A 13,629-nucleotide genomic window follows, 5' to 3' on the forward strand; every position below is an offset into this window, starting at 1 on the left:
TTTTTTTTTTAAAGATTTTAATTTATTTGATAGACAGAGATCACAAGTAGGCAGAGAGGCAGGCAGAGATAGAGAGAGAGGAGGAAGCAGGCTCCCCGCTGCGCAGAGAGCCTGACACGGGACTCGATCCCAGGACCCCAAGACCATGACCTGAGCCACAGGCAGAGGCTTAACCCACTGAGCCACCCAGGCGCCCCTGGATTATTTCTTTTTAAAAATATTACTGCATTTTATGCAACTATTTCCTTTTGTAAAAGTATTACACTAGCCCATACCATTTATGCACATTAACCTATAAAGAGTCATCTCTTTAAAAGTGAACATATATTTTCCTTCTATCTTTCTTGCACAATTATTTCAAAGTGTGAATATAGTGGTCTCTTTCTATGGATATCATGGTGGTTTTTCCTTATAAATAACAAAGAAATACCAGTGGATAGCAATGAATAAAAACTGGACTATGAATATTTTACATCGTATACTCTAATAAATGCTTCCCCCACATGCATTTTAATAAAATCTTACCAGAAAGATACAGTTTAGTCCATGTGGTTCAAATTATTCTCTTTATTTTTTGTTTAAAGAGAAACTGTCTTTTCTTTTTTTTAAAGATTTTATTTATTTATTTGAAAGATAGAATGAGAAAGAACACACAAGCAGGGAGAGGGGCAGAAGGAAAGGGAGAAGCAGATTCCCTGCTCAGCAGGGAGCCCAAGGCCAGGCTCAATCCCAGGATCTTGACCTGAGCAGAAGGCAGACACTTAACCAACTGAGTCACCCAGGTACCCCATAAATTGTTCTCTTTAAAAGCCATTACATAACATTTGCCAAATGTTTCCTGTGGTCAGATATTCACACTGCTATCCATACTACTTAATCTGAAGTGTTATACCAACATAAAAAGGACTATAGGGTTTTAGGGATTCTTACATCAAACTCTACCAAACACGTAAAGCAAAGCCCTTTAATATTTTCTAAAGCAAGCAATAACAGACTTAGAACTAAATATTATAATAGGGCAATATTTAGAAACTGACATTGGCGAAAACAATAAAAAATTAGGAAAGGGTCTTAGCATGATGATTTTTATATACTTTGTATGGATTTTCATATATTTTATTCATTAAAAGACATTTCCCTTTGAAGATTTAATTTACACAAATCAAGTGAACTAGAGAACTGAAACCTCTGAAGGAAAGAGTAAAATGTGAAAGTCTCTACTTGACTTGTATGAATAGTTTTTTAAATGAATTATATATTTTTTTAATACTTATTAAAGTACAATAAATTACTGTCATAAAAGTATATTTTAAAGAATAACCAAAATTGGGGCGCCTGGGTGGCTCAGCGGGTTAAGCCGCTGCCTTCGGCTCAGGTCATGATCTCAGGGTCCTGGGATCGAGCCCCGCATCGGGCTCTCTGCTCAGAAGCCTGCTTCTTCCTCTCTCTCTGCCTGCCTCTCTGCCTACTTGTGATCTCTCTCTGTCAAATGAATAAATAAAACCTTTCAAAAAAAAAAAGAATAACCAAAATGTAGGTTTACTTTTTGTAGAGAAATTCCCCAGCTGCTACTGCTACTGGCCGGTGAGCTGAATAAACCAGATGGTAGACATTTTCACAATCTTCTGCAGTGAGAACTTCTTCACTACTCCTAAAAAAAAAAAAAAAAAAAAAAAAAAAAAAAAAAAAAAAAGCAGTAGCAGTTTCAATGACTTAATTTTAAGGGTATTGAGTACAATGATCCGTGCTCATACATTAAAAAATAATACACTTTTCACTAATGTGTGTTTAAGAAAATCGACTTCATTTGATTATCATCTGTCAGTAAAAGCAAGCCCTGATAAAAGAGCTGAATATTTTGTCAAAATCTAAGATCAATGGGAGGTAAAATGAGAGTGAATACCAAAATACAAAAATATCTGCTGAAGAGAAGTAATGATGTGACAAGGATATTAAAGAGAAAGGTAGACAAAATAATATAAACTAATGTAAAAAAAATTAAGTGGTGGCATTCTAAGAGCTTAGAGTTAATAATCACAGAAAACACTATATTTCACAGTAATATTAACAAGATAATATCACATTAAAATATACTAACAGCCCAATTATCTCACAATGATAAATACTTCATGCACCATGTACCGAACACCATATGAGGAAATGCAAATGGTTTTTTGAAATAATCAAAATTTAAATACCGAAGACCTTTAATTACAATCTACCACTGGAAAAGTCTTACTGAAATGTACTGCTCATTTTCTTGATCTTACTTTTAAAAAACAAAATAAGCCTAATAAAATCTTCTTGGTAAATAAAAGTCATTATTAGGCCCATCAACCATAGTACCCAAGGGTAAACATTGTCGAGTTCTTCCCTTACAGACTCTGCTTTCAGGGTCCTCGTGTCTCACAGCTCTTTACCCCCTAATATGCTTTCCGTCTGCTGTGAAATAAACAACCTCGGTTTTTAGCACTCTATATAAATTGAGAACCACAGGACCACCACCAGCAAAAAAGGTCTAAAGTACATTAGATGGTTAGCTGAGGAGCTCAGATCCTTTTTGGTTTTCTTTTCTTTTCTTTTTCCCCTTTTTGGTTTTCTGCTGTGTCAAGGTTTCCAGAAGTCTGATGTCTAAGGAAACATTACTTCTTTTTGAGAAAAATAAAACCAAAATGTTAAAATTCAAGTTTTGAAAGCATTCTGACTTAAATTACTCTATGTATAATACTGAACTGTTACTGGAAAAACCACTTGTGTCATTTTACAATGAAAAGACATATATTGGGACGCCTGGGTGGCTCGGTTGGTTAGGCGGCTGCCTTCGGCTCAGGTCATGATCCCAGGGTCCTGGGATCGAGTCCCACATCGGGCTTCTTGCTCAGCGGGGAGCCAGCTTCTCCCTCTGCCTGCCTGTGCTCACTCTCTCTGACAAATAAATAAACAAAATCTTAAAAATATATATAATCTTAAAAAATCTTAAAAAAATATATTGAATCAGGGGCACCTGGGTGGCTCAGTGGGTTAAGCCTCTGCCTTCGGCTCAGGTCATGATCTCAGGGTCCTGGGATCGAGCCCCGTGTCGGGCTCTCTGCTCAGCAGGGAGCCTGCTTCCCCTCCTCTCTCTCTCTCTCTCTGCTTGCTACTCTGCCTACTTGTGATCTCTCTCTCTCTGTCGAATAAATAAATAAAATATTTAAAAAATATATATATTGAATCAAACCAGTTAAAGTATAGTTAAATGTGCAGTAGTTTGCCCATTTTTATTGTTTGAGAAGGACTGTTCTTGACAAGTTTCAGTTATTAGGTATTTATAATGGCCAAATCAACATAAATGAGTCTATTATCCTTCGTAAAAATATGAGAAATAAGGAAAAATGTCCACAGGGTATTGAGGAAGAACCAGCTACAGAAATACCTGTAGAATACTATTACTTTCTTATTTCAGAATTCTACCGATACTTTCATAACATGTATATATATTTACAATTTTTTAAGTCCAACTAGAAGAGAAAATGTCATAGTTAAGACTGCTCAAAATAGCTATTACATATTTAATTCTTCCTCTACTGATAATCACTTATGTTATTTCAAAAATTCTATTAAAAATAATGTATTCAGGGGCTCCTGGGTGGCTCAGTGGGTTAAAGCCTCTGCCTTCGGCTCAGGTCATGATCCCAGGGTCCTGGGATCGAGCCCCGTGTCGGGCTCTCTGCTCGGCAGGGAGCCTGCTTCCCTTCCTCTCTCTCTGCCTGCCTCTCTGCCTAGTTGTGATCTCTGTCTGTCAAATAAATGAATAAAATCTTTTAAAAAATAATAATGTATTCATTAGAGAATGTGAGCATTTAAAATTTTGAATAAAGATACTGCCAAGCTTTTCTCCAAAGAGGATATACCAATTAATAGTCCCCCATCACAATGTTTAAGGACCTGTTTTTGCACAGCTTCAACAACACAGATACTATCAAACACTTTTCTTTGTCAAGCAACGGTTAAAAAATGATCTCATTTTAATTTACCTGTCCCTGAGTGTAGCTGAACATGTTTTCATATATTTAAGTTATTTTCTTTCTGTCCATGATCTGGTTCTCTAACTTTTGACCATTATTGGGTTTCTATTCTTTAATTTATTGAATATGACTCCAATGATAAAAATATTTTCACCAATCTGTCATTGATTTTCTGAGTTTATGGTATTTTTCACTTTTCATTTTTATGTAGTTAATTCAATGATTTTTTTTTAAGATTTTATTTATTTATTTGACAGACAGAGATGACAAGTAGGCAAAGAGGCAGACAGAGAGAGGAGGAAGCAGGCTCCCTGACGAGCAGAGAGACCAATGCAGGGCGATCCCAGGACTCCAGGGCGATCCCAGGACTCTGGGATCATGACCTGAGCTGAAGGCAGAGGCTTTAAACCACTGAGCCACCCAGGTGCCCCAATTCAAAGATTTTTTATGTCTAGGTTTTATTTCATGTTCAGAAAGATCTTGTTCATTTTACATATAAAATAAAAACATTTAATCTCCCCAAGTTTTCATCTAGTACTTTAATGGTTTCATTTACTTGCATTTAAATTTAAACATGTCATTCACCTAGAAATTTTTTTCCATTTTACTTTATTTCTTTTCAGTGTTCCAGAATTCACTGTTTATGTACCACACCCAGTGCTACACGCAATATGTGCCCTCCATAATACCCACCACCAGGCTCACCCAACCCCCCCCACTCCCCTCCCCTCAAAAACCCTCAGTTTGTAATTATTTTTATATAAGGAATGACATGGGAATCAGATTTAATTTTTCCCCAAATAGAACCTAGCTGTCACAAAACCATTTATCTTTTTAAGATTTCTTTATTTGAGGGGCACCTGGGTGGCTCAGCGGGTTAAAGCCTCTGCATTTGGCTCAGGTCCTGTGGGACAGAGCTCCGCATTGGGCTCTCTGCTCAGCGGGGAGCCTGCTTCCCCTCCCTCTCTCTGCCTGCCTCTCTGCCTACTTGTGATCTCTGTCAAATAAATGAATAAAATCTTAAAAAAAAAAAGATTTCTTTATTTGACAGAGAGAGAGAGCGCACACACATAAGCAGGGGGACCAGCAGGCAGATGGAGAGGGAGAAGCAGGCTCCCCACCAAAAAGAGCCTGACATGGGGCTCAACCCCAGGACCCTGAAATCATCACCCAAGCCAAAGACAGACATTCAGCCGACTAAGCCACCCAATACCCCAAAACCATTTCTTTTCTTTTCTTTTTTTTTTAAGATTTTATTTATTTATTTGACAGATCACAAGTAGGCAGAGAGGCAGGCAGAGAGAGAAGGGGGGAAGCAGGCTCCCCGTTGAGCAAAGAGCCCGATGCAGGGCTCGATCCCAGGACCCTGAGATCATGACCTGAGCTGAAGGCAGAGGCCCAACCCGCTGAGCCACAACCCGCTGAGCCACCCAGGTGCCCCAAAACCATTTATTTTCTTAGAGGAAACGCCACCCTCACCCTATACTAGGTTCCTGGATTCTTTATTCTCTGCTACTCATCAGTCTATTCACACACCAGTACCAAAATTTAAAAATTACTAGTTTTACAATATGACTTAAAATGACACTGGGCAGTCATCACTCATTAGTTTTTATCACAATTTTACTGGCTACTATTACATGATGAATTTTCCATAGGAGTGCCAGAAGTAGTATGCTGTATTAAAAAAAATACCCTTTGGCAATTATTATTTGGATCATCGTAACAACCTAAATGTCCACTGAGAGATGAATGGGTAAATAAGATGTGGTATAAACATACAATGGAGTATTACTGAGTTTGAAAAGTAAGTGAAATCGTGATACATGCTACAATATGAATGAGCTCTTAAGATACCATGCTAAGTGAGATAAGCCAGATACAACTGGACAGATACTTATGTGAGTTACCTAAAATAGTCAAATTCATACAGATAAAAAGTATAACAGTGGTCACTAGGGACTGGGCAGGAAGGAAGGAATGGGGAATAGTGTTTAATGGGTACAAAGGTTTAGTATGGGATGATTAAAAATAGTTATGGATATGGATAAGGGTGATGGCTTCACAACAAGGTGAACATACTAAATGCTACTAAACTACATTTAAAGTATATTTGAAATTGTAAACTTTTTTTTTAAAGATTTATTTATTTGACAGAGGGAGAGAGACAGCAAGAGAAGGAACACAAGCATGGGAATGGGAGAGGGAAAAGCAGGCTTCCCGCTGAGCAAGGAGCCTGAAGTGGGGCTCCATCCCAGGACCCTGGGATCATCACCTGAGCTGAAGGCAGATGCTTAACGACTGAGCCACCCAGGTGCCCCTAAAATTGTAAACTATTATGACTAATATTCCATTGTATGCATGCATGTGTGTGTGTGTATACATACACACACCCACACACTTTTCTTTATCCATTCATCTGTTGATGGGGGCACTTATATTGTTTCTACGTCCCGGCGATAGTAAACAACGTTCCAATATATATGGGGTGCATATATCTCTTCAAATCAGTGTTTCCATTGTCTTTGGGTAAATATCTAGAAGTGGAATTCCTGGATCCTATGGTACTTCTATTTTTAGTTTTTTGAGGAACCTCCAAACTGTTTTCATTCATAAAGAACTCATATAAGTCCACATCAAAACTGAAGAAAAATCTGATTAAAAACTCGCCAGAGGGGGTGCCTGGGTGGCTCAGTCATTAAGCATCTGCCTTCAGCTCAGATCATGATCCCGGGACCCTAGGATCAAGCCCCACACTGGGCTCCCTGCTCAGCCGGAAGCCTGCTTCTTCCTCTCCCACTTCCCTGGCTTGTATTCCTTTTCTTGCTGTCTCTCCCCCACTCTCTTTGTCTGTCTGTCAGATAAATAAATCTTTTTAAAAATAAAATAATAAAATAAATCAAATAAAATAAAACCTCGGCAAAAGATCCAAACAGACATTTTTCCAAAATAATACAGATGACCAAATGACAAATGAAAAGGCTGTCAACATCGCTAATTATTAAGGAAATGCAAATCAAAACCACAATGAGGTATCACTTCACACCAGTCAGAATGAAAGACAGAACAATATTGGAAAAAAAGGAAGCCTCATGCACTCATGCAAAGGGGAGGGGGGTAGGGGAATGGGCGAAATGGGTAAAAGAATTTAAGAGGTACAAACTTTCAGTTATAAGTAAGTCACAAGGATGGCAGTATGACGACAAGTACATCATAGGAAATACAGTCAGTAATACTGTAATATACATATTGTGGTGAGGATTTCATAAAGTGTATAATTATTGAATCAATATGTTGTACACCTGAAATGAATTTAATATTATTTGCCAACTACACTTCAATTAAAACTTTAAAATGTTTTTAAAAATTAAAATGGTAAATTTTTTTAAAAGAAAAAATAAATTACATTATTACATTTTAACATAATAGAATGTTTTAAATTCAGATTGTTTCCAGAGAAATTTCAGTAAATACTAATTTCTAAAAGTGTAACAAAATATAATAAGCACATTTAATACACTCAGGTGTTTAATTTTATTTCAAGGGCACCTAAGTGAAATGGAAAGGAAACTGACCATTAGAATGGGAACACATGAATTCCTAGCACAGTTAAAATTTTTTTACTCTAATGGTTTTTTCTTTCCATTTTCTCAGACTTACATGAGAAAATCAAACTTCCAGCTATAAAACTTCCATGACTTATGTTATTAAAATTTATAACAGATAAATTTAAACCATGTAGTCTAATGTATTATTTAAATATCTGGACATTAGTAATATGCAATAAGAACATACTTACTGTAAAACAAGAGTTAGTAATTTTATTGCTTGTACTGCAACATCATATTCTTTGTCAAGGGTCATGGACACAATTCTATCCTAAGGACAAAAGAAAATTAGGATATATTTAAAGTAAAAGTAAGAGAAAAATATTTTCAAACAACAGGTAATTTTTAAATACAAAAAGGAATACTAACCTTGAACCGACTGGTAAAAAGCTCCAGTTTGGAATTAAGCTCTTTGTTATAATAAAGCCCTTGTAGAGCAGTGAGACATTTGAGTCTTACCTCACCTTGCTAAATGAAGCAAGAAGAGAAAATTCATTAAAACTTGGCATATTTTCAACTTGAATATTCAAGACATACATAGTATCTTTTACTTTAGGTTTTTAAATATGTTCCATACAATTCTCCAAAACTCTAATTTTAAAAAACTCTCATCTTTGATAATGAAAAAATAGGAATCAGTACATACATTTAATACTAAATACCTTTGGGGTTACTATTTCTGTATGTCAAATGAAAATTTTTTGAAACTCTGTTCAGAGCAATACCATTGTGAAAGACAATAGTAGCATATTTCAGTAAGTTTTCCTTTACAGAAAGTAGTATCTGTAAAGGATATATGCACAGAACTTCAAGTCTAGTTAAGAGGCAGCCTAAGAGAAAGGTAGAATAAAAAAAGTAAAATAAAAAATGTCAGAAACCAAGTTGTAATTTATAATCTGGCTAAGATACATGTTTATAAAGAGATAAGAAAAGTTAGAAAAACTTTAAAAAGTATATAGCATTCACATAGTAAGAATAAAGACACTTCTTACAGTTCCAAGAAATGCCTATCCATCACCACCCACATGATTCTAATGTTTCACTATAAAAAATAATTCAAGATTGAAGTCTAAATCAGTTATTAAGATTTAAAAAATCGAGGGGACCACAGAGACCATGTTTTCATGGTCTTCTATTCAGATAGAAAAGCATAAAGGAGAAAGGCCTATAGGAATGTGGCCCCGGGTATACCTATACACAGATAACTCCTTAGGAATGAGAGCTATAGATAGCTATGCCTATGTATAGACATATAAACATTCTGTAGGGGCATATCTTACCTTATCATGCATAGTCCAGCCAACATATTTTAAATAACTGTCATTTAGAAAGGCATCACTATACATCTTCATCCAAATGCCAATTTCTTCAATGCAAATAGCTCGAATTTCAGCTATTGCATCACTGAATGGAGGAAGGAAAAATTATGTACATTAGTGCCACTGTAACATCAGGATTTGTGATTTATCCAAGAGCTGCCAAATACTTCACACCTAGTATGAACATACCACTATCCTAAAGATCACTGGGGGTTTAAAAGTAGAACTGAAGCATGACCCCTGAATGTTTACAGACTACTTGGCAAAGCGTAATTCTCATCACATATATACTTAAAATTAAACTAAATTACAAACAAAATTAGATTCCCACCGTTTATACCATGCCATATTCCAGCCTCTGCTCACACCTGCTAGGCATGGTGTGTTCAGAAGAGAGCAGGCATACTAGTTTGGTTAGAGCATAATTTTCCAGGAGAGAATTAGTTACATGTAAAACTGAGGCCAAGCTTCATTTGGATTTGAATGTCAGACTAAATTATTTTTAATTCATCCTGTAGGTACTAGTGAGTCACTGAAGACTTCTGAGCAGAGGAATAACACAACAAAAGAATGTTTTAGGAAAACTTCAATAATCTCTAGGCATGAGAATGAAAACAGACTAAGGTAATGGTGACAACAGAAACAAAAAGGTAAGAATGCACCAAGGGACATTACAAAGAAAGCGATTCAGTAACTGCCAAGTTGAGGAAGTGAGGGAGAAGTTGAATAAAAATACCACCAACATTTAAAGAATAGGTTACAATAGAAATAGTGATAAGATTAACTATTTCTTTCCTCTGCTCACTCAAAATAGTAAAAGAAAATACTTAAATCTATCCAAAATTTCCCACTAACATGCAAACGGTAGAGTCCAGAACGATTATGTATAGTTTCTGCTAACTTAGTACATCCAAAAGCAATTACGTGTTTTGTACCCTGACTCCTAATCGTAGAATTAGATTCCATCTGCTAGGCAGTTACTAGCCAAGCACATTATCCCATTTTTTCAGAGAGGAAACATCAATTTCAGAGCAGTTAAATAACCAGAGTATCTCAATCAGTGGAAGACCTTACCTTCTAACACTGATCTTATTCCAATGTTCTTTCTACTACTTTATACTGCCTAAACCACTAAATATCCAAACCTGAATAGAAGAAATGTAGTGACTTACCGGTATCTATGTACAAACACTCCCTTAAATATTGCATTCATCATATTTTCTATTTCATCTTGATTTTCTTGAAGCTGAAAAGAATACAATATTTCTTTTCAATTGTAATGGAATACAACCAAAATAACATCTAAAAGTCATACAGGTTTCTCCAGTATTTTCGTGATTACATCTCATTTTCAATTCTACTAGACAACAGTAACCACATAGAAAAATTAACAGCTGTTATAGGTCAGGTAGCTAAAGTCCCTTGATACCTGAATATTTGACTTGGCTTTTAATGTTTAGCTAGTAGATTAGCCTTTTCTAAGGCTCACGAATTTCCATTGCAAAAAGGCACATAAAAATTTGTTAAGTAATTGATTAAAACACATATCTATTATATAACATATATGTTCATATCCAAAAAGCATAATAGTATTTCACTATCTTGGTCATTATGATCTGAAAAAGAAAAGTAATGTTAACTAGTACTTGCTCAAAGAACAAAAGAGGTTTCAGTAAAATAACTTGGCAAAAACTTACGCTACTAAATTCTTCTGAAAGAAACAAGGCTCACCTTAAATAATCAAGAAAACATTTCAAAATCTTGATCTACTTACCGACTCCTATTATTTTCAATTCAGAGATTGAGAAATAAGACAAAATTGTTTCAGAGTTTGATAGTTAGGAGAAAAATCTTTCTCACAGTCTAAGTATCAATTAGCTCTTAGATTATATTCTGTAATTTTGTAAAATGTATTTTTTCTTTTCATGAATATAATATTCTTGCATTTCCAAGTAATGCTAACAAGGGTGTGCACTTCTTATATTCATTAGCACAGAGAGTCAAAGGTACAAAGTGGTCAAAAACTTAACCCTAACCCAGAAATATCAGTATCTTGTATTTGCACAGGAATTTTAACCTCAAAATCCTTTTACCTATACACACTCATTCAATGCTCACAATCTTAAACTTATGTCCAAGAATTGGGCCATAATTTCAAGGCCAAAGACATGCATTATATTTACCTAATAAATCATCTGATGAAATTTAGTAACTACAATTAAGAGGCAAAAAGGTCAATTCTTCACTTCAAACTATATGAAAAAGATGAGGGATTTAGGTAGGGGAAAATATGGACAAGATTTTCAGGCTTTTGTTGAGTCAGGGCATTTTAAAAAGTTATTGACTATCTCAGAAATAACCAACTAAAATTTATAGCTATCACCAACCCCAAATAAATCCAAATCAAGTAGTAAGTTCCGAATTACCATGTCAAATATTACCTCAAATGTATTATTAGAACATTTTGAAACATCAGATTTTGCCTACTAGAAATAAACATCACCAATATTAGATAACAAAATACTGTATCACTAATGAAGAAGAATTTAAATCACAAACACAACAATGAAAGATTTTATTTAGGGGGTGCCTGAGTCAGTTAAGCTTCCGACTCATGATCTCAGGGTTGTGAGATGGAGCTCTGCACTGGACTCCATGCTGGTTGTAGAGCCTGCTTAAAATACTCCCTCCCCCTTCCCCAACAAAATTAAAAAGATTCTCTCTCCCTCTCCATCCATCCCTCTCCTTCTTTAAAAAAAAAATTTTATTTAATATTATTTAGCATAAGAATGAAAAAAAACATCTTTCTTATTCAAAGTTAAATTTGGTAATCAGTCATGTCAATCAACTGCCTCCTATACTACCAAAAAAAAAAGGGCAGCAACTGAGACACCATAAATAGCCTGTTAAGTTATTTTTCAAAGTGATGTCACATAAGTGAAATCTGAATTCATCCTGACAACTAGTTCAGGGAGTAAGTTAGGAGAGACATTTTCATGGCAGAGATGAATAATACTAAGGCTTAAAACAACTTGTCCGATTGATCCAGGACCTTACTGAAAGCCTTAAACTCTTAACCCTAGTCTACAAAGAAAGAAAATACACACAAAAGGTATTGTTGGCATGGACAGTCAACAAAACTGATATTTAAACAACTTGAAATGTTATTTAAATTTAAATCTTTCCAAAAAATGTATCTGATAAACTAGCAACATTATATCATAATTAATGATCAAAGTTGGTCAGGGATTAACACCTCAAATATTCAATACAAAAGTTTACCTCTTTCCGCTTCTGTAGCAAGAGTTCTAGCCTCTCATTGGCTCGTTTTCCAATCATTTTATTCCGCTCTGCCTCATACTGTCTTTGTGTATTATCCATATTAATGCTAAGATTTAGTGCCACATTCACCAAAGCGGTCATCAACTTCATAGCTATTTTTAAAAGGAAAATTTTGAAATTAGTCTCACAGATGCGAAAGTTTACAATTTAATATCAAATTAAGAGAAATTAAAGACAAGATGGGCTGTTCTGCTTCTAAAAGAAAAGAAAAATACACCTGCTACAAATGACAACAATAAATGACAGCTAATGTGTACTGAACACTTACTATGTATCAGTTACCTATGTTAAGTATTTTTCATGATTATCTCCCAATCCTCCCAACAGCCCTCAAAGTTAAGTATTATCCCCATTTCATTCATGAGGAAACTAAAGTCCACAGAGATTAAGAAATTTCCCTTAGATTACACAGTTCACATTAAGTAGTTAAACCATTATTCAAAACTAGGTGATCTGACGTCAGACTAACTCAAATTCCACTATTCTAAAATGTGTCCCCTACAATGATCTTTTTCAAAGGTTAAAATTCAACTTCTCAGAAAATTTTGGTTCCTGTGGCAGTACTTAGCTATTTTGGTTACCAAAGGGAGAAGGAGCTTAAGTGCTTCATATCAAACACAATATGTAAAAATTAGTTTCATCAGTATTTGATTTCTTTTAATTTTACTCTATTGCATATCATCATAAAGACAAGGGTGAAATTACAACGAAAAGACCTAGATCTAGATGAAAAGTCAAAGTACAGAGGCCCCTGGGTAGCTCAGCGGGTTAAAGCCTCTGCCTTCGGCTCAGGTCATGATCTCAGGGTCCTGGGAAAGAGCCGCACATCAGGCTTTCTGCTCAGCGGGGAGCGTGCTTCTACCCCTCTCTCTCTGCCTGCCTCTATGCCTACTTGTAATCTCTGCCTGTCAAAGAAATAAAATCTTTAAAAAGAAAAGTCAAAGTACAAAGAAAAATATCACTCAATACAGTCCGTTTTATTACACTTCCTCCAGATCCCCTTACCTTCTGTTACTGAACCCTTGCTCACAGACAAGACTGTGATTTAAAACTTATTAATTGAAATATCTCACCATTTTATGCCTTTTTAGTTTACTCCAGACTATTCCTCAGATCTGGTTAATTGCGTAAGAAAACAACACAAAACTGTATCTCTATTTGTGACTACTGGGTCTCTTTAAAAAGGATTCTCAACTTTATCTTCAGAGCTATTTCACTCCCTTAGGAAACCAGAATAACAATTCTGATCTAAATTATTCACCTTATGCCATCATACTTATTTTAATTTGCTTTAGCCATCAAGTTCTTAACATTAAATGCTACCTAAGTTAATAGAGCAAGATCACATTCATA

General features: G+C 35.4%; 1 protein-coding gene across 6 annotated transcripts in view; it reads right to left on the reverse strand.

The window, feature by feature from the left end:
• Positions 1-13,629, reverse strand: part of STAG2 (stromal antigen 2) — a 143,228-nt gene that overhangs the window by 42,971 nt on the left and 86,628 nt on the right. For all 6 annotated transcript variants that reach the window (XM_047715228.1, XM_047715232.1, XM_047715227.1 and 3 more), the window contains 6 exons: positions 12,217-12,368; positions 10,107-10,180; positions 8,896-9,019; positions 7,985-8,083; positions 7,807-7,886; positions 1,544-1,651 (listed from right to left, as the gene is read on the reverse strand). In XM_047715228.1, coding sequence (XP_047571184.1) covers positions 1,544-1,651; positions 7,807-7,886; positions 7,985-8,083; positions 8,896-9,019; positions 10,107-10,180; positions 12,217-12,368 — 637 coding nt within the window. The remainder of the gene's footprint in view (positions 1-1,543; positions 1,652-7,806; positions 7,887-7,984; positions 8,084-8,895; positions 9,020-10,106; positions 10,181-12,216; positions 12,369-13,629) is intronic.

The sequence above is a fragment of the Lutra lutra genome, chromosome X, assembly GCF_902655055.1.
Source record: "Lutra lutra chromosome X, mLutLut1.2, whole genome shotgun sequence".
Lineage (NCBI taxonomy): Eukaryota > Metazoa > Chordata > Mammalia > Carnivora > Mustelidae > Lutra > Lutra lutra.